Source organism: Osmia lignaria, chromosome 2, assembly GCF_051020975.1.
Source record: "Osmia lignaria lignaria isolate PbOS001 chromosome 2, iyOsmLign1, whole genome shotgun sequence".
Classification (NCBI taxonomy): Eukaryota; Metazoa; Arthropoda; class Insecta; order Hymenoptera; family Megachilidae; genus Osmia; species Osmia lignaria.
This window is the reverse complement of record NC_135033.1, coordinates 11,971,261-11,995,284: the sequence shown is the minus strand read 5'-3', so window position 1 is coordinate 11,995,284 and position 24,024 is coordinate 11,971,261. Positions and strand designations below refer to the sequence as shown.

Genomic DNA, 24,024 nt, shown 5'->3' with positions numbered 1-24,024 from the left:
TTTGGGTCGCAAGTTTTTCAATTACTGTCGGTCAGAAACTTGTCGTCACTCAAATTTTAAAGGTTCCTTCCCTCGGCTCATTTGCTCTTTAACATTTAAAGCTTGAATTACAAGTTGACTCTCTCTCTGTTCGCGAAAGGCTGATCTATAATTAAAGAGATTCCACTTAAAGTTCTAATTCGTTTGAAGATTGAATATACTTAATTAGTGCACCTGTTACTGCCTTCAATTAGAGTCTTAATTAGAAAGCAAAATGTCTTCGTATGTAGATGAGATTTAAGAATGAAAATTGTCCACTGAAGATACACGAGATAATGTGATATACAATTGCACTGCATTTCGTGCTTTATTGCATTATGCAAGGAACGCAAACTTGCCTCTTTCATATAATGGTGCAACATTTCTCAAATTATCAGGATTAAGTATTCTAGCATTTAAATTAACAAATAACGCTGTTCCAGCTTAGTAAATCGTGGTAAAGTGCAGCCAGAGTGCTAAATAACAAGTTTTCATTCAGTAATTGTTTCATTTCCGCTTAATATTAGGAGTACGTTTTACTCGCTTCTGTTTTAATCCAATAAATACGTGCCGATTTTATGCCCTTTCAGTATGATGTAGCACTCGTAAAAAAATATCTGATTTTTTAAAGGCAGATTTTAACGCGTGCAAAATGTTCAGGGTACTTTCAAAGGCGTCGTATAGCCGTTTGCGCAATGGTGATAAGCTCTGCATTGCAAATGCATTTACTTTATTATGCGGACACAATAGTCCGGTTACCTAACGACGCTAACCAGGCGCGCGCATATTTTAGGATGAAAACCAGCTGAGGCTCAGAAAAGTCGTGGCTTCCGGTTCACAACATCCGGTGGTCACAGCTGAATCCCATGGAACCGGGAAAAGTTCGTTCACCGAGATGATCATGCATTCTAATTCTATTCCACGAATATCAAACTTCTTCCCTTTGTTTATTCTTCGCTTCAGTCGGTCTTTTTTTTTCTTTTATTTAATTAAATGAAATAGGTGTCAACTCTTGAGTTAAATAAAACTTTTCTCCATCATCCTCCGTATGATTCATTTGATCGCCCTTTGGATATCCAGTTAATTTTCTCTTCTCTTTCATAATTGATTTTTCAATTTGTGCTCTGTTTATCTTCCTCTTGTTTCTTTACTTCATTCCTTTCCCGTGACCTTTTTCACAATTTCTCTTTCGTTTATATTTTGTAATTTCTTCCGCCATGTACTACTCCAATTTTCTTCTGTTAGCTGCATGAAATTTTTTTTGTCTTCTTCACCAGCTCCTCCTTTTTCTGCATTCCTTACTATCGCCTTCCACCGTATTGTACGTCGTTCACCTAATTTCGGTCCCGTGTCACGTCCTCATACCGTTTCCAATTGTAATCCCCTTTTCCAGCACAACTGTCTAATTGTCCCGTAGGTTCCAGGACGGGAAACGCTTGTACATTGTTGCAACATGATCGGCTCCTTGGTACGCGTTTTACATTTTAAATGAAGAATCAAGTTAGCGAGGCTGTGATTATGGTAACACGTATGAAAAAGTCGTAATTATCGCGAGCACACGATTCTGATGAATATTAACTTTGCAAAATGCAAATGAAGAATTTTTAATTGGAAACACAGTGCATGGTATTATGATCGAGGATTTATTACAGACAATGCTTTTTACTTATGGTAATTAAATTTCAAATTTAATTTGAGCAAAATTGCTGGAAAATTTTTAATTCGTAGCATCTTCATTAATTTTCTCTACTTTTTCATTTTATGGAGTTGACCTGATTAGTTTTTAAGAGCTTCATCGATTACCTTCCTTTTTCATCTTTTTTTTGCTTTTCATTTATCAAACAATTTTTTGTGCTATTTTCTTTATTATCTCTTATCATGTAAGAGGAAAATCCTGATTAATAATGACCTGAACAATCTATATAGTCTATTTGAAAAAGACAACCCGATCAATGCCTCCTTTTCTATTATCCTCGCATTGTTCTAGTGTCTACATCGAACGGTTAGCCGTTGAGCAAACTGCAAACCGAATTGACCTGAAACCACGAAATCATTTCTACTTGCGAACGAAATTCAGTGTCTCTGAGACTTTGATGTCCCTGCTCGTATTAACTCGGGAAATCAAATACCCCGGCTAGAAGAAATTCCGTATAAAAGTTAGCACTTCGAAATTGAGGGCGAATAACCTTGTTACCGCCTCATTGTTCTCCCCCTTTCCTTAATTTCAGCAGCAGAAATATTTCATCGAATTATCATTATTTATCAGTTATTCCTTAATAAATATAACATCACGTTATCCTGTAAAAATTACATTTACATCAGGGCAAGAAAATTTTTAGTTGAAATAAAACGCACAACAATCAGCGTCACTTCAGGGCTCTTAAAAGTTTCAAGCTTTTCAAAGTTTCACTTTCGAGATTTTCAAAACTCGCAAGTCTACATCGGTCTCAAAGCAATTTAAAAACTCCGCATGCTTGACTTTCTTGAAAATTCGCAAACAAGTACCTCCAAATCCCGCCACCAAAGCGTCAAACAATAATGATGCTATTTTATTCGAAACTTGCACTTTTCTATTTCAGGTCAAATAGAAAGGTTTTCGGGAAAAATCTGCCACAGGTGATTTCGTGAAACATTGTCTTTTATACATCACTCGAGGAAAATGATCGTGTCTTGTGTCACTGCTGAAGCGTTAAACAGTAATGATGCTACTTTTCGATCGGTATTCACCGTTCTAGAACGAGGTGCTTGTTACTTGTCTATGCAGCATCATTCGACACGAAAATGGGATGACATTCGAACCAGAGGTATTTCTAGTTGGTGATATTTGAACAAGGGTCGCAATGTGTTGATCGATCCTTCTGCGGGCACGCGGTCCCAGCGAATTGTCATTCTAAAATAAGGCGGATTATTAAGCTTTTAACCGGTTGCTCGTCTCATTATTCTCGCTCGGTTTTCATTCTATTGATCCATTCAACAACGACAAAAAGGAAGTGGCGCTTGAGGCCGTAATTGAATAGATGAAACTCGTGTGGGAGCGGAGAGTCGCGTGTTACTGAATTCTCTATCAGCGGAGGGCACTTTTCGTCCCGTCTCATTAGGTTTACAGCTCGTGATTCGCTTTTCATTTCCTACTCACTACCAAGCAACAAGGATTAACGCGATGATTAAACGAAGTTGTGCTATTTTTGCCACTTAACGCACTGACGTGACACTCACATGAACGTCATTTATTTTATCAAATCATTTGAAAAGTCAGCGAATCATTTTGCAGCTCATTTTAAATGTGGCTCCTTTATGTATTGATGCTCAATTATGGAAAATAAGAGTCAGATGAATGTCAATTAACACAAATTTTTATGTTAATTTTAAACATATATCATCTGTAAGTTTGATATGATTTATAATCTTCTAAAATAGAAAATAAAAATTAACGAAGAATACCTTTCCATAGAAAAATGAAAGGTTATTTTTGCAAGGTAATAATTTGATATTATTCAGCATATGTTTCTTTATCTTCGTATATCGGTATCTTTTGGTCTGATTGTAGCCTCGCGGCTTTCTCGCTGACTTTCGAGCAGATTTCGCGAAGCTGTAACAATTTTTCGAGATTCAGCGATGAAAGAGATACGCCAACGACCTGGATACTTGAATAGATCATTCTCGGTCGGGCTGCCGAATGTTCCTATGCGATGTATCGGCGGATACTTGCATCTCTTGTCGACGTGCATGCAATGGCGCGTGTTCGTACTTTGATCACATCCCCGTTAGAATAGCTGCTATTTTCTTTTCCCTCTATCTCCTCGCTGCTCTATCTATCGGTCTCTCTCCAGCTTCGGGTTATCGTTGCGCTCGAAACGAGACTTTGACAGTAATTCGCGCGGGCACGAAAAATTGTTCGACTGAAACTGGTGGCTTACGTCAAACGGTGCACACTCGTTTGGAAACGTGTTTCTTGGGAAATTATCTCGCCGAATTGCTTCTCCCCTTTTTTATTTCTGTCCCTTTCGAATTCTGTTACACGTCCCACGCTGCAGTATTTTTACCGAAAAGCTGGACAAAACCAGAAATTTTGAACTTTGACAAAAATGAATAATATCTAGCGTTTTCTAAGAATCATTTTGGAATTGATTAAAAATCTGACAAGATTCGATATTTTAAATTAGCACCAACGCCGTGTCAATTTCCAGCTTAAAATTCCATGAAAGTTGCTACAGAAACCTTTAATTAATTCACGTGTTCGCGTATCGTTCACGGATCTCAATCGGGTCATTCCGCAGTGAAGGTTACTGGTAATTTAATACAATATTCAGCGAACAACGAGCGTATTTCGTTTTAAACAATTAGCAGTTTTAAAAGTCTGAGTTATTATTTTGAACGAACTTGTAACTGCAATTTAATAGAATTGCAATTATGAGATGTTTTTAACATTTTATTTACGAGTAACGCAACAGAAGCTTCCTGTTTCAATCTTTTTACTTGTACCGTGTATTTCTGCTATCCCATGAAATATAATTTAATATTCATAACTCTGGTTGCCATTAACCAGCGTGGTACAAAAACCGTTCGCAGACACGTTAATGCTTCATACATTCAACTTTTTCAATTAAATATTTATCTCTTCTATATGTCACAAGAACATCTCGCTCGACGATTGGGTTTGATTCATCGTTGCAAACTTTTTCTCGATAATTGAAATCCTCCGTGGAATGAACCGTTCAACTGTAACTACGAATAACGAGAATTGAATCGTACGTCAAACACATTTCTATTCACTATCGAGAACATTAATGAATTCTGTTGCATTTTATCCTATGACAATTATATTTTATAAGAAAGAAAAAAAAAGGAACACAATTTTTTGGTATAATTACACTATTTCGAGGTTCGTGTTTGATATCGTTCATGGAAAGCATTTTCGTTTCATATCAAATTTTTATTATAGTTTATATTAAAATTTCTCATTTCGATGTTAATCCCTTGGAAACGTTCTACCTGGATAACCCGGCCTTATTTGTAATTACAATTACCTAAAATTATTCATCTATAAACAATTATTTGACTTCGTTCAAATTTCATTACATATTATACAACGAAATCTGTTCTGATTTCCAATACAAAGCGGAAACCAAAATTATAACAAAGAGTGAATAAGTGATAATGTATTTGGGTATATGAGAAGATAATTCTTCAATATAAAGAGATTGCGTTACATATCATTAAAAATAATGACAGAATGTGTTATACATTATCCATAGAATGAAATCTGTTGTAAAAGGTATGATCAATTCTGATGCATATAAATGCTTGTAACAGAATGCAGATGAATGGCGATGAAGCTGTCAGGAATTTCAATATGCCATCAATAAAAAAATGTATGTTCTCGTTTGGATATGAAAGATAAATGGCGGATTAGATTGCAAACAAGATTGACTTTCAAAACGTACAAACTTCGCTATAGTATCTCAAATGAAATATTCTATTTCTCCCAATAAAACAGAGGACAGATAGAAAAATTGTAATCGAAACCTTTTCGATAGTTTCAAAGTTCTACTATGTTTTATTGAAATATAAAACCCATTTTTCTATTCGCTTGTAGTTTGCTGTCAAATATTTGATGTACATTCATTTTTAATATTGAGAATACCGATAAAACTCTGATTCTACACTGGATTCCATGGTACCGTACGGTACTTAATTAATCGACGATCAAGCACACGATATCTCCGTGACGATATCGAACGCAATCACTTCGCAACGGAAAGATTGAACGACAAATGATTTTCATCGTTATTTGGATTTCAGATAGTCGAGGGATCCGCGTTACCACCACGCCGAAGGCTGGGTAAAATCAACAGACGTCGGAGAATATCAGAAGCTTCGGGGGATGCGAAAACCGGGGGACGATGTCAATGAGACCGGCCTGGGGGCCGAAGTTGTTTCTCGTGCTGATGACGACCACGATCGTTATCGGCAATTATCAGCGTCATCGTGAGAGAACCCATTTACGCGAGCAGCTCGTTAACGGGCACAAAGTAACGAGGAACATCACCAAGTTACAAGGTCAGTCCTGTTTAACAAGAATCCTTGAATTGTACAAGAATCAGTCAATGATTAAATTATCGTTTAAAAAAAGAAATTGTAATTGATGAAATTAGACTTCAGTTGTTAATTATAAATATTAATCAATGCGTACATTGTTTTGTATCAATGAAGCGTGTTTCATGACAGAGATATGGGTAGGCTCATTTACAGGGTGGTTATAATTAAACTTACCCTATTTAACCCTTCAAGTACGAGGCGATCGTGCGATACAACAGAGTCTACGTGTATTGTCATAGCCTACATGAGAATTTTATTTTTTTATCACGTCTATGTTAAATAGAGTATGCAAGTTTATAGTAATTTATAGTGAATGATGTTTGTTTCAATTCAGAAAAGAAGCTTAGTAAAGTATCAGTATTTGTACGTTCGAAACAAATTGAACTGTGGCAGAGACAAAACAATTACTGCAGTACTGTTGCTGACATCTCGTTCGTTCAAACCCAAGCACAACTAATTTTTCTACGGTCACGCGTAAAACGAATGCAAGAGAACTTTGCACCATTTTGAGGTTTGTTTAAAAAGTGTTTCTGTAAACTCTCTGTATACACCGTTTGTAGAAAAAAAAAAAAAAAAAAAAAAATATTGAACTACAATCCACAGCAATAAACTCATATAAACTCTAAACTGACGAGAAACCATCGTCGTGGGCGCTGGAAAATGAAATAGGATGATCGTGGATCGCGTTAAAAGCTCGCAGCCGTAAAACGATGCCTAAAAGTTGATCCAGCGAAATAGAAAGGTCGAGTAAACAGAAACACTATGATCGGTGTGCAGGATTCGGTCTCTGAGCAACAAAAAATGGAATTGACAGGCATAAAAGCAATTTCGACCACGTCGAAGCGAATAGAAAAGCAGAGATATCGCGAACCTAGCAGTTGATTTTTGCCCATAGACGTAGCCCATAAAAACCTGAAAAACGGGTGCCAGCATCACGTCATTCTTGAATATGTCAATAAAATTCATCTCTAAATTTTACATCAGTTTACACTGATTTTTTTTTTTTTCAAACACCGTGCTTTGGATATAAATTTACGTCATATAAAATTATGCAATGGAATTGTTCTTTCTCGTCATATGTTTATTAGCAGGAGAACAGAGAATTGTTGTTAAGCTCAGCGATTGAACGGAAACAATCCACCTAGTACGGTATCCGGCGTGAAACTTTTCTAATTTACGTCGATACTTCATAACGAGATTCTGGTATGCTAAATAACAGTTAATTCTACTTAGTTGCTGTTGCTTCAACTAGCGCAAATATTCTATTTTTAAACTTCAAATAACCTGCGAGTATAATTAAAAATTGTGTTTTCGTCGTTTACGTCCTTTTTCACATTCTTTAGGTTCAAATGTTTATTTATATGCAATTTCGTATGGGTCTGTAGAATGCTGTGATACCTGTCTAAGGGTAATGTATTCAAGGAAGATGGTCACATCTGTTGCGTTGTGCATGTCTATGCGAATGCTTGACCTCGTTATAACAATGGAGACCAGATGCAATATGTAATTACTCGTACATTCAATTAGTTTCATTTCAGTAACATGAATTTGGCTCTGTGAAGCTGATACGAGCAGCTGCTAGACAGCAAACATTTCGCACATAATTATTGATAATACTAACAACAAGTTACACCAAACACATATTTATTTGTATACTGAATTCAATTCTATTGTCTTCTGGAATAGTCGAGTGTTATACCCTACAAATAATATCTACACTGATGGAAAGCGCAACTATTAATTAAATAGATTTTTGATGATTTTAGACTGTCAATCAAACTGTTAGAAGAACCATGTTTGTAATAAAAGAAAAATAATTTTTTGGTTTAACCCTTTTTTCAACTTATTAGGTTATTGCATACCAAATGATGGATTTTGAAACATACGAGCTCTAATATGGTTTAATTATATAAAAGTACCGCAAAATGGCACTAATGGCACATCAGTTTAAAGTTTTGACGAAAATGAATACATAAATACTTCATCAATATTCATAATACCAAATGGCTGGTTTTCTTTTGAAACAATGCATTAACTAATTTATAGCTCAGTATCGTCCATTAACGAGCATTCAATTTTCAGCTATTTAAGTCCCAAAATTATGAACTTTCCGATTCGTTATGTTTTCCAACATATGGGAAAAAATTCAAAGGGAATTTCGATCAAAGACGAATTTCCTGTCCATTGTATTCCCCGAAGCTATCGTTCTTCCTTCGATACTCGATATCTTCTGAAATCAGGAAAGTTAGTCGGTGTTCAACGATAGAATAATGAGACGAATCCTACAATTAACTGCGCCACGGTTGAGAATCTACGATTCCGTTTTAATATAGTAAACGACGCGCGAGAATTCAAAGTCGAAGAGTAAGGAGGCGAGCGGGTTTAATTACCCGCTTCGGGGTTGATCGGTGTGCGCGGCTAAAGCCAGAAACCGAGCCGAACCTGGCGGTGATTCGTCTACCGAGAAAGTTATACGAGGAACTTTCTTGCTCGGATCCCCTCGAACCTACGGCTGTACGAAACTTTCCTTTCGCAGACGAATTTTACGACATAAACCCCTCGACCGTGCATCTGTTCGCGGTTTGATGCTAAATACACGTGATTACGGACGTAGTTTGCTTTTTTCATTTCATTCATTACTTTTAAAACGTTACGCCAGCGAAGAAGATGAACGTTAATGAAATTCTGCAAGTTTATAGAAGAGATAAAATAAAGAGCACGTACGTTTCTGTTCAAAATCAAAGGACCCTTATTTCTCTTTATAAAATATATCATTTAAGTCAATCTTTTCATAAATTATTAAAGAAAGAATAACTTTTAGACCCTTATGCACAAAATTTTGTAGAAATGCCAATATTTCAATTTATCGGTCTATCAATTATAAAAAGCACTCAGTAAAGTCCAATATCGAATTTTAAATCAGAATGGCAGAAGAGCTGAGGATAGTTTCTTTCGGTACGGAGAAATTGAAATTTTCATGGTTTTTTGAATCAACCTGTAAAATGGAGGACAACGTCGGTCGAAGTCAAACAGGACGTGCGTTAAGATCGATAAGCTGCTCGTGAAAAGTTAGAGATAAGTGGATCGACAGGTGGGAGGTGGCAGAGAAAAAGGAACGACGTTCAAATGGCAGCGAGACGAATTGTAAAGACATTTTATGTGTATCCCTCCGTTGCGACAAAGATGCCGAAAGGCAAAGCTTCCACCTATACCCCGTCACGACACCACTGATATTTCCTTCAATCCCTGTCTGTGGGATTTCTCTTTAAATTTGTGTGTCGTTACGTAGGAACTTGGCCACGTAAAAATTCGACAGCTGAACCTCCTCTTATTGAAAGTAACAAACTTATTTCCACGTGTTTTGATCATTAATTGTGTTATTTGGAACTTTGTATGTATTTTATTAGCTTTGATGAGAAGCTTAAGATAAATCCTATAATTTGTGCAAAATTAATTGTTCCACCTTTAACAGGTGTTTAAGATGTCTCATTTAACTGGTTAATTAACTTCTTCCAATTATCGATTATAATTATCAGCTTTTCTCAAGCGCGATACGGATCTGTTACATGTAATGAAGAATGCTTAAATTTTCACAGCTGGATTTTGATCTCTTTCTTTTCAATATTTTTCATTGGATTTTTTAATAGGCCGTATACTTTAATTAAAAGTATGTGGGATCATTATATGTAGTTGAGATTTTAATGCAATAAATATATCGTGCAAAACGTAATGAAAATAACGAATAATGCACGTTCAGTTGAAAAGTGGTGCTTCTGTAACTCGTTATGTCAGCATATATGTATAGTATAAACGCGGAAGGAGTTAATTAACGTTCGGAACAAGGGTTTAATGCGCAAATCTTGCAAATGGAAACCTCTTCGTTCCAAATGAACAATTCAACAATTATTTCTTTTTCATCACGAAACTTCGTACATCGTTATGATATTTATTTTAGAAAAATATAAAGAAAAAATATTGATTGATTCGCGTAATTTAATTCAGATTAACAGTCCTCAGTCGAAAGGCAATTAAAGAAGAAGTTTCCTCTATCTTCCACAAGAACTGCCATTAAACAATTAGAAGAATTACAGGCTGGTCTTTCAATTCCAAAACGAATGCCCGTGAAACTGAATCGTCGTGCAGAAGAGAGAAGAATCGCGACAGGATACGGAAGGAAACATTTAACCACGATGAATAATTCCGAAATCGTTCTCAGTCCCGAATGCAGACATATCATCGGTCTCATTCGACGGTTAATCACTTTACTTTCGCGAGTATTACATGTAACACGAGCTGGATGAATTTTCAGAGGAACGAGAACGGAAACTGATTAAGTCTGGTTAGGTTGGATAGACGAAGAAAGTAAATTATATCATTTAACGAGTTTCGTTTCGGAGCTTCTGTTAATCGACCGAGATTCCATTCGAGGGGTCGTGCTTGTATTTCAAAAATCTCTGTTCTTAAACGAGCACAATGTTGAATACACCGGTAGAAATATTTATTAGCGATTAATTTTGCTTCAAAGTTTCGTCGTTTCTTTATCTTTTAGAATGCACATTAAAACTCGCGGACTTAATTTCAAAAATCATATTTGGAAGCCTCATTTAATGTACACTATAAAATTAATTATATTATCAAATTGCAATTAATATCTGATAGAATACATTCGAATAATTGAAAAATTTACATGACACTTGTAATCCAAGAAGGAATTAAGATAATCAAACATGTAACAATGAAATTAATGAGCTTTTTAAAAAGCATCGTCATGGATTTAATCACATCCGCCGTTTTTAAGCGACGATCTAATCGACGGTGAAACAGATCAAAGAGCAACGTGATTTTCTTTTTCACTGTTCCACGACCGGTCAATACCGAATTAATTGGAATCACTCGTTGAAGAGTTTGGCCGACATCGAGAAATCTGCAATTAAAATTTAATCGATCAACACCGTGCAATCGTTCTTTTCGGAATTTCGCCTCCAACTCGATTGTCGAGCGTTTTATGAATCATTTCACCTTCCCTTTAATCCCCCTTTGTTTCGATCACGATCATTAAATGAATGATGCAAAACCGTTCTATCTGTCTTTGTTAGAAAAATGTCATCGTTAGTCATGATTCTGAATGACGAATCAGGGTGTTAATCATTGCTTTCTACGATTTGAATAAACATTTTCTTCTCATCGACTGGAGTGCAATTTGGATAATTACATACCATAGTGGAAGCTCCTTAATTATCTATAATTATGTAAGCAACATAAACAAAGATTGCTACCAAAGGACAGAATTGTAAATGAAATTACAGCATTAGGCGGGGATTAGGCTGAAATTCAAGCAGATGAGAGCGATATAAGCACATCGGCTGTGTGCACACATGTGCATATGCAAATCGCGTGCATTTGACGAGATCGTTTACAGAGTGCCACTCGACCGTCAGAAATATATATCGGTGCCCATCGCGCCATTTTCAACGCCAAAATTTATCCGAACAGCGCGCGGAAATACGCATGATTTGTCGTCTCGTCAACCGGAAGTGTGTCGTTGCGGCTGACCAAGTGAAATTCCGTGATGCTGGCTGAATACCGATCTCCCTAACGATTAACACAGAAACAGCTAAAAACTGCACGTTGTGCTTTTGATAAATGAAAATTGAAACCAATCTATAAATCTTGGTTGTCACGTTTAATTTACAAATTTCTTTACTTTTTCTCATTTTGGACAAGAAAAGTTGAAGAGTATCGAAAACTCATTATAACCATGCACAATTTTAGTCTGAACCCTTTGAACGAAACAGCTACAAAATATCGCGAAATAACCGGATGCCAGAAGTGGAACGAAATAAAAATGAAGACCTAAGGACGCAGAAAATGTCTATTTTCCGATATTCTCTTTTTTTATGAAAAACCGTTAAAAGCCATCCTCGTCCACCTATTTATGCAGGCGTTCCAGGATTACGACCGTTCGCGGCTGGTCCCATTTACGAGCAGATTCCCAAGCAACAAGAGGGTTGAATCCTTTGACGACGTTCGATAATAATTCAAGCGCTATAATGCCTCTCGTAATGGCAGCAGACCGAACGAATGGAATTCTTTCTCGGGTTAGCTCGTTTCAACCACCTTACTGCTCTTTAAAAATAAAAATATTTTGAAATTTTGTAATTTCGAAGTTTTACAATTTCAGGATAATGAAGGATAAAGCTGTAACTGTGACGAAATATTAAATAATTTGAACAATTTTGAATATTGAATGAATTTTACAAAACTTGATAGAATCTATGACAAATTAAAATAGACAAATTATCATTTCATGAATTTATTAAATTGCCAAAATTCTGACTTACGAAAATGGAATAATTTCAGCGTGCAACTTGAAGAATAAAATTCAAGGCATTCACTGTTGTTATAACTGACTTTGCTTCGAAGGATATCCTACAGATTCGAACAGTCTGTTAGTTGAATCAATGAAAGACGTCTCCGACAAATAGAACTTTTCAAGTAGACTTCTATTATAATGGACAGATCGAACCGATCTCGAGCTCAAAGTGTAAATCGATTCGCAGGAAATCGGCTTTCGAATCTTTAGCCTCTAAGAAGTTACACGTTTACGGTGAATTTGAACGATGATGGAAGAAAATGTTGGAACATCCTTGAAAGAAATCTAAAAGCATTGTGGTCGACTCAACCAGCAGTTCCGGGCTTTCAAGGATTAATGTCATCTATCATTGCTACTGATAGCGATTGATAATAATTCAGCCAGTTTTGTTTTAAAAAAACCGATACATTAGACGCTTCTCATGATATTAATTTATTTCAAAAATTAAAATAAAAATAAAAATGAAAATCAAGCATAATACAGAGGTGACGTTCTCTCAGTCAATAATTTTTGCATTAAATTGTTGCATATTATATGTCAGGGATTTTTAAACATCAAAAGCCTGACATATGTATTTAATTAAAATCTCCAAACTGTAATTGATTCTCTGAACAAACACTGTTTTTGAATGAACAGAGGATGAATGCAATCACTTCGAGGAAAGATGAACATACCGAACAAGATATACGACTCTCATAAACAATTACAATTGTAGGGATCCATGAACAGGGAACATTGAATTCCATCCTCAGAATAGGTCGGGATAGTAGATAATCCCTCCTGTTTCCAGGCTTGTTTCATCGATTTCTAGATCAGACTATGCGATCAGCAACGAGCACAGTTAGTCTCAGTTGTTGATTCGTAACGTTGGGGCAAGATAAACAACAGGGAACAGGAACGAGGACAGCAGGGATCGATCGAAGTATGGGTCGTAACGAGCTCAGAGACGACTAACAAGAGGACAAAACATTCGTCGGATGTTGGAATGTTGGATCAATTCGCGTTAAGCCGCGAAATGTTTTCCATATCTCTGGATTAAAGTACAGCTGCTGCTGGGCTTTAAACACGATCGACGTTTGTTTTCGCTGCCGTTTGAAATCGAGAGCTTCGAGTGATAAAATGGTACTAATAGTACGACAGTTTGAAGTGTTTCACACGTTCACTACCGTAGAGCTCACTTGAATTCCGTATAATTGAATTAGGGGAAACGGAGAAGAGGATATCAGAATTTACAGAATTGCATGAAAATCCTTAGTTTCGGATTTTCAAGGAAGTGAAAAATTGAAAAATCAAAATAACAGACTCCGTATGGCTGTGAAAATTTTCAAAGTTGCTCGCAAAGAGTCGAGGTGAAGATTGTCAGCGGATATACTATACGTGTATCTTTTGGAAAGCAGCGATAACCGAGAACTTGAAACCTCGTGAGACATAATAAATATCGCGCATCAGGTGAAGGCTTACCAAAAGGATTAAATTCAAAGTTTCATCGTTACCGGGGAACATGTCGCCTTAGTGGCATTAGCTTGGTACTACCTATCCTCTGATATCTCTAGTGTGGATTTTATTAATATAATAATATAGACAGGTAGTAATATGTGATTACTACCATATAAAAATGAGAAATAATTTATATACGACCGAGAAATTTAATTAATACTTTTAAAAATATTTTCAATACAGTTACAATCATTTTTATATAATTTTGATACTTTTGCTATGAAAAATGTTCAAACATCCTTCAATATTTCTCGATATTCTTCACTTCAGTGGCTTCAGACTCGTGCTTTGTTATAAAAATGGGGTCAAGTGAATAAAAGGTAAAAAAAAAAAATGACACTTTGAGTAGAAAATGAAATTATGCCGGTGTTGAGAGCATTGAAAAATATTTAAAGAATCTTCAATGTTTTTACGCTTTTATCAAATTTTACTCTGCTGTCGGACACAGGCTATCCTGCCGTAAAAATCAGGTCACTCGAATGAAGATTAAAATATTTTCGATAATGTAATTTCTGTTCAGTAACACTAATTCTATGACGTTATTCAATAAATGGCAAATAATTAATTATTCAGCAATATATGCAAATTTCTTTGGAAAAAGAAATTTCGAAGAGACTTGAAATTTGATAAAGTGACACTGCTTCGAAACTTTCCATCAATACTGTACGTTACACTTCACAAACGTTTAATCAGAACAACTGTAACCACCGGTGGATAAGCGACCTCAATGGTACCTTGGTAACACCAGAATCTTCCTTTTCAAGTACTAGAACAGAAGATTCACGCCTGATAACGAGAAAACGCGTATCGTGGAAATCTCTATCGTACAACATAGTACGCTAAGTGGAAGCACGAAAGTTGGTGTCGTCCTACAGAAGATACCTAATTATGTAACCATGCAATCATCGATCTACGTTGTCGAGTTACGAACACCATAGGAATTTTTATTATTTCTTTGATCAATGCAAATTTTAACCATATTGCCTAAAATTTAAAGGGTTGGAATAATTTTTCGAAATGAAATTCTCAAACCTTTCTTCTATTTCTAACTAATTTTTATGGAAAATAATTTTACTAGGAGAATTTTGAATCTATTAAAATTAAATTTAAGATCCACGATTTCCTGTATTTAGGATATGAAAATAAATATACCGTAGAAATAGGTGCATACCTGATGATACTTGTTCTATCTAACGAGGTCAAATTACGTTGCAGAATCTACTTAAAAAACGCATATATCTTTCGACATTCTCATTTACAAATTTTTCAGGGAATTCTAATGATCCCCTCGAACTTTCTCAAAACCTGTTCATTCAATCCTTCCAATTGAACGTACTTTCTACGATAAATCAGTTTATAGATGAAAATAGGTCATCCCATGCAAATTTGTTCTTTGTACAATACGTGTACTCAGAAATAGGTCAAATCAATGTTGAAATTTTTCTGTGTCAATGGTTGATCAGAATTTACGATTGAAAATGAATAATAACATTAAATAAAAAGGAAGCAGAATATTTGCATTATTAAAATCAATAATTTCTTACAAAAATATTTGAAGGGCAGATGGGGTAAATCCAGTTCTAAAATTCTACATTTACCAACACAATACATCCTAGAAAAGACACAATCTTACTTTATAACTCCCCTTCCTCAAGCTCCCCTTCCACCTTCCACATCCTCTTCACAAGTTCCTCAACGTTGCATTCATTTTACACCCCCTGTGTTCTGTAACTTTTTCCCATCATTTTTCAGGCTCGAAGGGGGTAAAATCGGTATCGAGTAAAACCAGCAAGAAGCTGGTAAAACATCGACACCGAGGGAAGAGTATCGAGCTGCCACAGCTTTCGTGCATTTCCTTCGTCCCTGAGGCATCTTCGTTCGTTTCGTATTTGCAGAGCGAGTCCATAAGAGGCCGTTAAACGTCGTTTCGACGTCTCGTGGAGGCATCAGCCAGCTTGCCACTTCTCGATGAAAAACGAGCCACAAGACGAATGGTTCTGGCGCGCTTAGCAGCGTACTCGCGCCTCGTCTTGCCATAAGGCAATCCGCGGAAACAAATGATGTCTTGGATGTACATTTATTACATCGGGCGATGCGGATCGGGATGCTTGCAACGACCTCGATTGCGAATCGCGCTCTGACCTCGTTGGGTGCATCGTTCACGCGGAAAAAGGACGCTGGGGGACAATGCATCCCTTGTCGACGAGTTTCTTTCTAGTGGAGCGTCTGGAGACTCGCGACGGGGCCAGGGTTGAAGGGAGCCATGGACTTGTTGTGAACGAGATTATTATTTAGCGACGTTGTTACGTGGCGGAGAGAGAAAATAACTCGGAAGTGCTTTAGATAATTCTTCGTGACTGCCGTATGCAGCTTCTTACGGAGCGCAGGTAATTCAGCGGAACGAGTTCCTCGAATTATGTTTCCAAGAAACTGGCGCACCCTGCGAAATAGTTAGCGGCGCCAGTTTTCTGAGGAATTTCAACTTTGGAACAGGGCCTACCTTCGTGGCAATCTCTCGCTCAATGTGATGCATTGTAGGCCAAACAAGGGCAGCTGGGTTTTTGGGATGCTTGCAGCAGGCGGTTTAAGTGCCTCAAAATAAAACAGTTCTGCTTTTTTTCGATCGCATTAGGGTGAGATAGAGAAATTTCTTCAGCATCGTTGTAATGAAGCGCGTTTGCTCCTTAGGGCAGCTCGAATGTATATATGTAGGTGCTGTTTAGGAGCAGTGGTTCATTCTACTTAGGGTGTAGTTAGACGGTGGAAATGGGGTGATGAGGATAATAGTATAATATAAAAAGAAATGTGCTCACTAATAAGAAAAGCTTTTAATCCTTCTTGCATTTCTATGTGAAAAATAATTTTTATTCTTTTGATGTAATGAATGCTTTTGGTACGCATAAGCAATTTTCCTATATTTTTATGCCCTCATCTTCGCGGTTTATTTTCTCTAATGAACAGTATAATACTTAATTTAGAAGATAACTACAATTGCATGCATCCTAGGATAAGCAAGTAGAAACTGTCTACCACTTTAAAGCCGGAGGCTATTATACTCTCCAGTGGATCGTTGTTTATGCAAGAAATAGTAAGTTGCAACCCTTTGTGGTAGCATCAAATTCTGTTATTCCGACGTTTCTCAGAGTGCACCGGCAAAGAAAAGATGAAATTTTAAAGCTACCTTTACTATGTCCACTTGAAGAACTGTTATTTGTACCGAATAGTATTATACAAAATTTGCTCAACCTTCTATAAATGAAAAACAATCCTAAATATTGAAATAACATTTGATTTATAATTACAAATATTTTTTACCCAAAACTATGACTTTTCTAATTCTATTAATCAAAATCCAGCAGTTTCCGATGTTCAAACTCTAGTTTGAGTGATGAAGTTCTGGTTAGTTCAGTCTCTTTATAGTACATTGCAAGAACTTGGAAGTTTACTTTGAGTTTAATGGAAAACTTAAATTCAAATTTAACTATACAAAGATTCTATGGAAAGTAGAAGCAACCTGCACTGAAGAGATTCAAAGTGACTATCAAAATACAATCATCGAATGTATTGCGCGATGCACATTGCAATGTGATCTATAGCTGCAATTTTAAAGTACAAGCTGAACTACAATTTATCGTTATTGTTTAGCATTTAAAGGCTATTAATTAGGTCACGGTACAACAATGCAGAACGTTCCAACGATTCTACATTCTTCCTATTTTGGAAAATTCCTCGCTTGCAATTTAACACTTCGATAACCGTAGATTTTGTGGAATATTCTACAATCTCTTAAGCTCATCGAACAACTATCGTGGGTAAATAAATTTCCGAATTACAGGAAAAGGTACCTAAAGATCGCGGTTCTTTCAGGGCATCCGAAATTTATCTTGCTACTTCGAAATTCTTCTCGCAGAGTAATCACTGCCTAATCAGCAAATGCAAGCTGTTCGCGGTTCGATCGATGGGTAACTTCGATCGATGCTACTTCGTTGGAACGTTTTAATCCCGATCATTTCTCGAATCGGCTGGCAAAAAGAGGTAGCTGTACACAGGAGGGGATTTTTCAGCACGAATACAGCCGCTTCCCATTAGCGCTAATGAAAGATCCGTACAGTGACTTCGCTTCCCTTTTTCGCCCTCCTATACACGAGTTTTCGAAAAGGACACCAGGGCTTAATTAATGTTCTTTCGGACCGGGCCATCTTCTAATTTGCGCAGACGAATATTTCACCGATTATTACAATGTGCCGAAATTTCGGTCACTAGACCGAATCAGTGTTCTGCTCACCCGACGAAATCTTTAATAATTATTATCAACTTTTGTTCTGGCGTTCCCAATTAATGAGCTCGTTCATCAGGCGCAAAAATAATCTGATATTTTTTAATGAATGTTACGGTCATTGAATTGGTTAAAACGAGAAGGGATTGATACTCTTGTGAATTGTGAAATGTAAAAACAATTTCAGCAAATTTTTTACACAATGAATTCCAGTCAATCAATAACCATTTTCGCCCGCATATTTTTTGCTCGGAAACATTGAAACAGATGTACAAAACCCGTTTGCAAATATTTGTTTAAAAGCATTTAAATGCCTCTCGGTCTTTTGTTTTCCATTTGGTAATGGCAAATATGTTTGTAATACGAGCAAACAAGTGTAGATGCGTTTTCGGGTAAAGTATTACTTCATTGTGTCGCTGTATCTTTTATGGAGGAAAAAGCTTTGTAAACATTTGATGTGGACAATTGCATGTAAATCTGAATGAAGCTTCCGAGGTTCTACAAACAGTGATAAATGTTTATATCCAATTATCTCAAAAAATATAATTTTCTAGAAAAATTGTATTTTCTACTGCTACAATCTTTATTTAGCACGAATTGATGGCTTTCTATTTGTTTTTAATATTTTCAGCTTATTTGATAATCTGAATATTGTTCTTATTTGTTTTTGTGAAAGCAGCCTCAAGAATTGGAATTCCTACACACTTTTGTTCTATCATGAATACCCTGCGGGCATTCATTCTCGCTTATTGTATAGTTGGTTTAATCTGGTGGTTTTCGCGTTGCTTCTGAAAAATTTTGAGCGCCTTGTTTGCTGCGAAAACGGGCTTAAGAAGTGCTTCCGGTTTGATACGGCGGTGTATTGTTTCGAAACATTATCTTTCAGATGTGATTTTGTGCTCATTTAACGTTTGCATTTGAATACGCGATTGTTTAAAAATCAAGGCGTTAGAAAATTCTTCTGAATCTAATTTAATCAAGGTGTTAATAACGAAAAAATTAAAAATATTAATTTCCAAATTGCTATATTACACAGAAATGAAATAAAAAAATGATTAGAGAGCTACGAATCAAAGTCATGGATGCATGACAGTGGCTACTGGAAATGTTAAAAACTCTAGAATAGAGAAATAGAAAGTCTCGTAAAAAAATACAAGGGAACGGATTGTTTAGCCGTCGACCGAGTTTCTCTAGCAAACTGTAGAAAGGAGGGAAGCACAGGGGCGAGGGATGCACCCATTGCCAAAGACATTTAGCTCTCTACTCCGTTAACCCCGAGTACCCTGGCACAATCGAATCAACAACGGATGGGTAATTTCCTTGGAAGACGGAACAAAGAGGCCCACTCGTGGGATATCGAGTCTAACGGAAAAATTCACGTGGACAAAGAGCCGATAATTGTAATTGCGATCCCCTAGTCCCTGGGAAAACGATTTATTGCCGGGAAATCGGGAGATTGTTGTGATTTTTATGTAATTAAAATTTAGATTAACCATCATTTCAGATATCTAATATGCATATTTTTAATTAAGCAAGTTAAAGAATTTGTCATATTATGGATGATGGATTCCTATGGAAATTGAAGCGTCACCCACGTATAAATAATTGCAGATGTTCTTTGTCATCAGATTTTTCAATATAGTCAACATATTTTGAAATAAATACAGATAGGTGAATCACAAAGATTTTTCAATTTCATCGCACTTGAAATGTTACTTCCGACCCCGAACAATTTTCTTTCCGTCGAAAATGGAGTTTCTTTGCAGTGAAGAAAATATTGGATATTTCGATCTCGATGACTAAAAAAGGATCAGGGTTGACCTCGATGGACTTTTCGCAAGAAGCCTGTTATGAGTTCGAAAAGTAACGTGTTGATTTGCTCCGTTGCCCAATAATATTTTCTTATTGACAAGTGATTTCAAGTGAATATCTGACGTATTATTAATTTTATTTACATACTAAAATGAAATACATGACAGTATTTAACCCTTAAATCACCCTTAAAGACTATGGTCAATTAAAGGTGAAATTTCGCCTTAGTAATTCTTTCTAATAAAAGGTAATTGAATATTGTATTATTTAATATTAAAGAAAGATATATGGTTACTGCGTAATTTACGTAGACTGAAATTTCACCCCTGATAGCCTTTAAGGATTAAGGGTGAATGGTAAGAGGAGCCGTGAATGCCTTGGGATATTTGTAATTTGACTATGTAATAAAAGTGCTCTATCATACGGTTATGGCTCAATAAACAATTATTATTTGAATATTTGACATAATGGTATCTATTCAATCTTTTAGAGGTTAAAGCTTCTAAATATATTTCTAAATTATACGTCTACCTCGAATTTTATGATTCAATATTTTCTGACAGATCTGAAAATGCTATTTAATGCACCTCCATCTGTCAATTTCAATAATTTTCATTCCAATGCAATTGAAATCATAAAAGCCATAAGTATGGTACTCGTAGGTATACACGGTTTAGCCATCGACAAGATGTTTTTACAAACGCGCTGAAACGTCGAGCAAAACGCGAAGCTTTCATCTGCATAACCATTGACGTCATGAAGAACCAGTAATTAAACTTCGCGAAAGTTATAGAACATGTAAAACGACGCTTTGCTTTCTAATGCATTCCTCGCGTGTAGTGAAACGATTACATCTGAAGAACGGACACATGTTTATGAAATTTCCTCGATGTAGGATATGTAAATATGAAAAGTTTTCGTGGGAAGTGTATCTAAAAATTTGTAAATAAGTACGAGCAACAAAATTGGTATTCTAACGTGGAAATGGAAAATATGAAATTTGCGATATCAGAATAATATTTTCATTTTGTATCGAAACTATGCACAACCCAGAAGGGTATAAGTGAAATCACGCCTACGGTCATTTGCATAATCGTTAGTACTTTGATATTTTACTATCAGTTCAAGCTCCTATTTGTAGCTGATATCAGAGAATTCAACGTGGAAGGAAGAAGTTCGATGAAGGTTCAACGCGTTCTATGAATCTTAATTAACGAGACAATAATATGAAACTCTGCTGGAAATTTCACGTTACCCGTTCGACCCTTTAAGTTTCATAAATCAGAGCCGTATTCAGGGACATAAATAAGTTCGTTTTGCGAGTGAATCAGTGCGCAGAATATGTGGTGAGAGCAACAGTTTTTCTTACGAAACATACATCCACCCGTGACTGCGGAAAAGAAGGAACTTGCAAAGGAAAAAACGAAGCAATTAATTTTGACCGACAAAAATATTTTTCAGAAGAAATTTTAACCGTATAAATCTCTGAATGTGTAGGAAATAAGCGATAGAAACTTCAAAATTTACAGGGGTGAAAAATGAAGGGTTTGCAGAAAAAAGAGGCAATGGCAAAAAACGAAAATCGTTTGAAATAGAATTGGAAAATCGTTTCAGACCGATCCACTGATTTACGAAACACCTTAATTTTAAAGGTGTGATTAAATAACACTTTAATAAAGCGTTCGCGTGATTTATATCGCGGCAAATAGTGTTGTTAACAAATGACGTCGCAGCTGATAAATCAACGATCGTGGAATGATTCATAGAATGAGAGTGCAATTTACTTGAACGTTGTGCTCGTATTTTTCGTGTTTTCCTTACACAAAGCTGTCGCGTCTGTGAGAATCCTATTACAACGTCGTCGCGTAAGATGGATGTACGTAGCTTAGAGGAAAATCTTAGCGAAAATTGTACCTTTAGAGGAATTAGAATCGAGGTTATATTTTATTCGCATTTTGTACCGCGTCCTGCTACTGTGCCACGATCTTCCTTTCATTAAGAAGATATAATCAGTGAACAGGGAAGTTCACGGTGCAATTTATGGTGGTTTTATTCAAACAAAATTGCAATGAATACATTCCACCAAAAGGAAATCTGATTTCATTTTACTTCCTTTATTCACAAGGTGTACACTTAAATAATTAACTAGCGTATTTCACAGTTGATACTGTTCTCTAGTTGTATAGCAATAAATAAAAGAATGAATTAATGAATACGTTTTAACATGTTAATTGCCACAGTGAAAATGAACAATTCTAGTAGGGCACATTAAAATACTAATTATTAACCTTCTGGGGGCGGAGTTGGGTCAATCGTGACCCAGATCTTATACCCAGAACGTATACAATGGAGTTTCGATTAAAATTGCCCATTGAATAAATCAAGAAAATGTTATCTAAAATTTAGAAAACCATAATAATTCATCGATCTGTTGCAGAGGAAATAATTGCCAATTTGCCACCCCTTCGAATTCCTCGCCTGAGACATCATCGAGTGACAGACTGGGATCCTTATTTCGAAAATGCTGAAGGTCAGGGTATCAATGGATCTCAAAATGTGGCGTTACACCTTGGTGCCACAGCTCTCCTCGACTGTCGTGTTGCAATGTTAGCGGGGAAAAAGGTATTGTTTCTCAAAAGAATTACATGCACAACTAAACATAAACATACTTCGTCTGAGAGCCAGTTCTTATTACTGAACTTGAAGAGACTTATTTAAAATGAAAATTACATTATTTTTGCTCAAACAAATTTTTTAATATGAAAATGCTATAAAATTACTTGTAATTGGCTAATTAAAATAATTCTAAAGGTTAATCAAATATTCTGATTATATGAGTCGTTTTTCACGTAAAGATAGTATCAATTTGACCGAAATTTGAATGGACACCCTATAAATTGTTGAAAGTATGACAGTAACATTGTATATGACCGAAACGCGTCAACTGGCAGACTCTTCTAAACGCGTAACACGGAACGTAGTTAACGTCCCTTGATACACCTTCATTTAACTGCCCCTATTTTAACCGCACACGTTGTTACACGGTATCATATACGCAACTGTAGAACCCTGTGTCATAATTGTAGGTCATGTGGTTACGCCGCAACGCGGACTGGGCATCCCTTTTAACTCTGGGTAACACTACTCACATTTCCGATCCCAGGTACAGCGTTAGCTTTCAATATCCGAATAATTGGAGACTGGCGATCGCCGGGGTGAGAAAGGAAGATCGCGGATTATACGTCTGTCAAGTGAACACGCATCCCCCGAGAATGCTCATCACTAATGTCACCGTTCTAGGTAATATAAACTTTCTTTCACCACGAATTTATCCATTTATCAGAAAAAAAAGTTTCTGATATTCCAAGTACAGATTTCTCAAGATACCTATTCCGGAAGCATGTTTAAACGAAGAAGGATATTTTTGATAAGAAATGTAATCAAACTTCTCCAATCAATGAAAATCTAGCCAAAGGAATATATTAACAGGAAACGAAACTTTTCATTGAAATACTACGTACAGTAAATTCTGTTTAAAGGTTTCTGTTATTGATTACAACTCTCATAGCAGCGTTATCTGACATTTGGTTTGCAGAAAGTAGTTCTGTTTAACGAATCACTTGCTATTGAACTTGATGCACTTTGGTACACTTGTCTCGAGAGTAAATAGCATGCCGGCGAAGTTTGTTACGCCAACAGTTTGTTAATTAGCCCGACTTTTCGGAAGGTAGGCATCTATAATGTTCACCTGATATTTACAAGAACTTCTGCTTCATTATTATTTGCTTAGTAATTTTTTTTATACCGTGTACTATTCAACCGAAGGATTTCAGGGGTTTGGTTTAAGAAATATTCGAACAGAAGGTGCTCGAAACGATCATTTCGTCGAGTTTCTCCCTTATTATATCGTCGAAGATGAAAATAAAGGAACCGACCAATCTCGTACCGC

At 36.2% G+C, this 24,024-nt stretch overlaps 1 protein-coding gene across 3 annotated transcripts in view; it reads left to right on the top strand.

Annotated features, from left to right (window-relative positions):
* The window catches only part of LOC117606918 (zwei Ig domain protein zig-8), a 45,172-nt gene that overhangs the window by 14,353 nt on the left and 6,795 nt on the right, over nt 1–24,024 (top strand). Inside the window, exons 1-4 of one of the 3 annotated variants that reach the window (XM_034329950.2) lie at nt 4,634–4,766; nt 5,821–6,078; nt 22,513–22,697; nt 23,162–23,375. In XM_034329950.2, the coding sequence (XP_034185841.1) occupies nt 5,922–6,078; nt 22,513–22,697; nt 23,162–23,375 (556 nt within the window). In that variant the 5' untranslated portion in view covers nt 4,634–4,766; nt 5,821–5,921. Of the gene's footprint in view, nt 1–4,633; nt 4,767–4,901; nt 5,032–5,820; nt 6,079–22,512; nt 22,698–23,161; nt 23,376–24,024 lie in introns of those variants that run through there. The other 2 variants (XM_034329951.2, XM_034329949.2) reach the window with 2 other exon arrangements.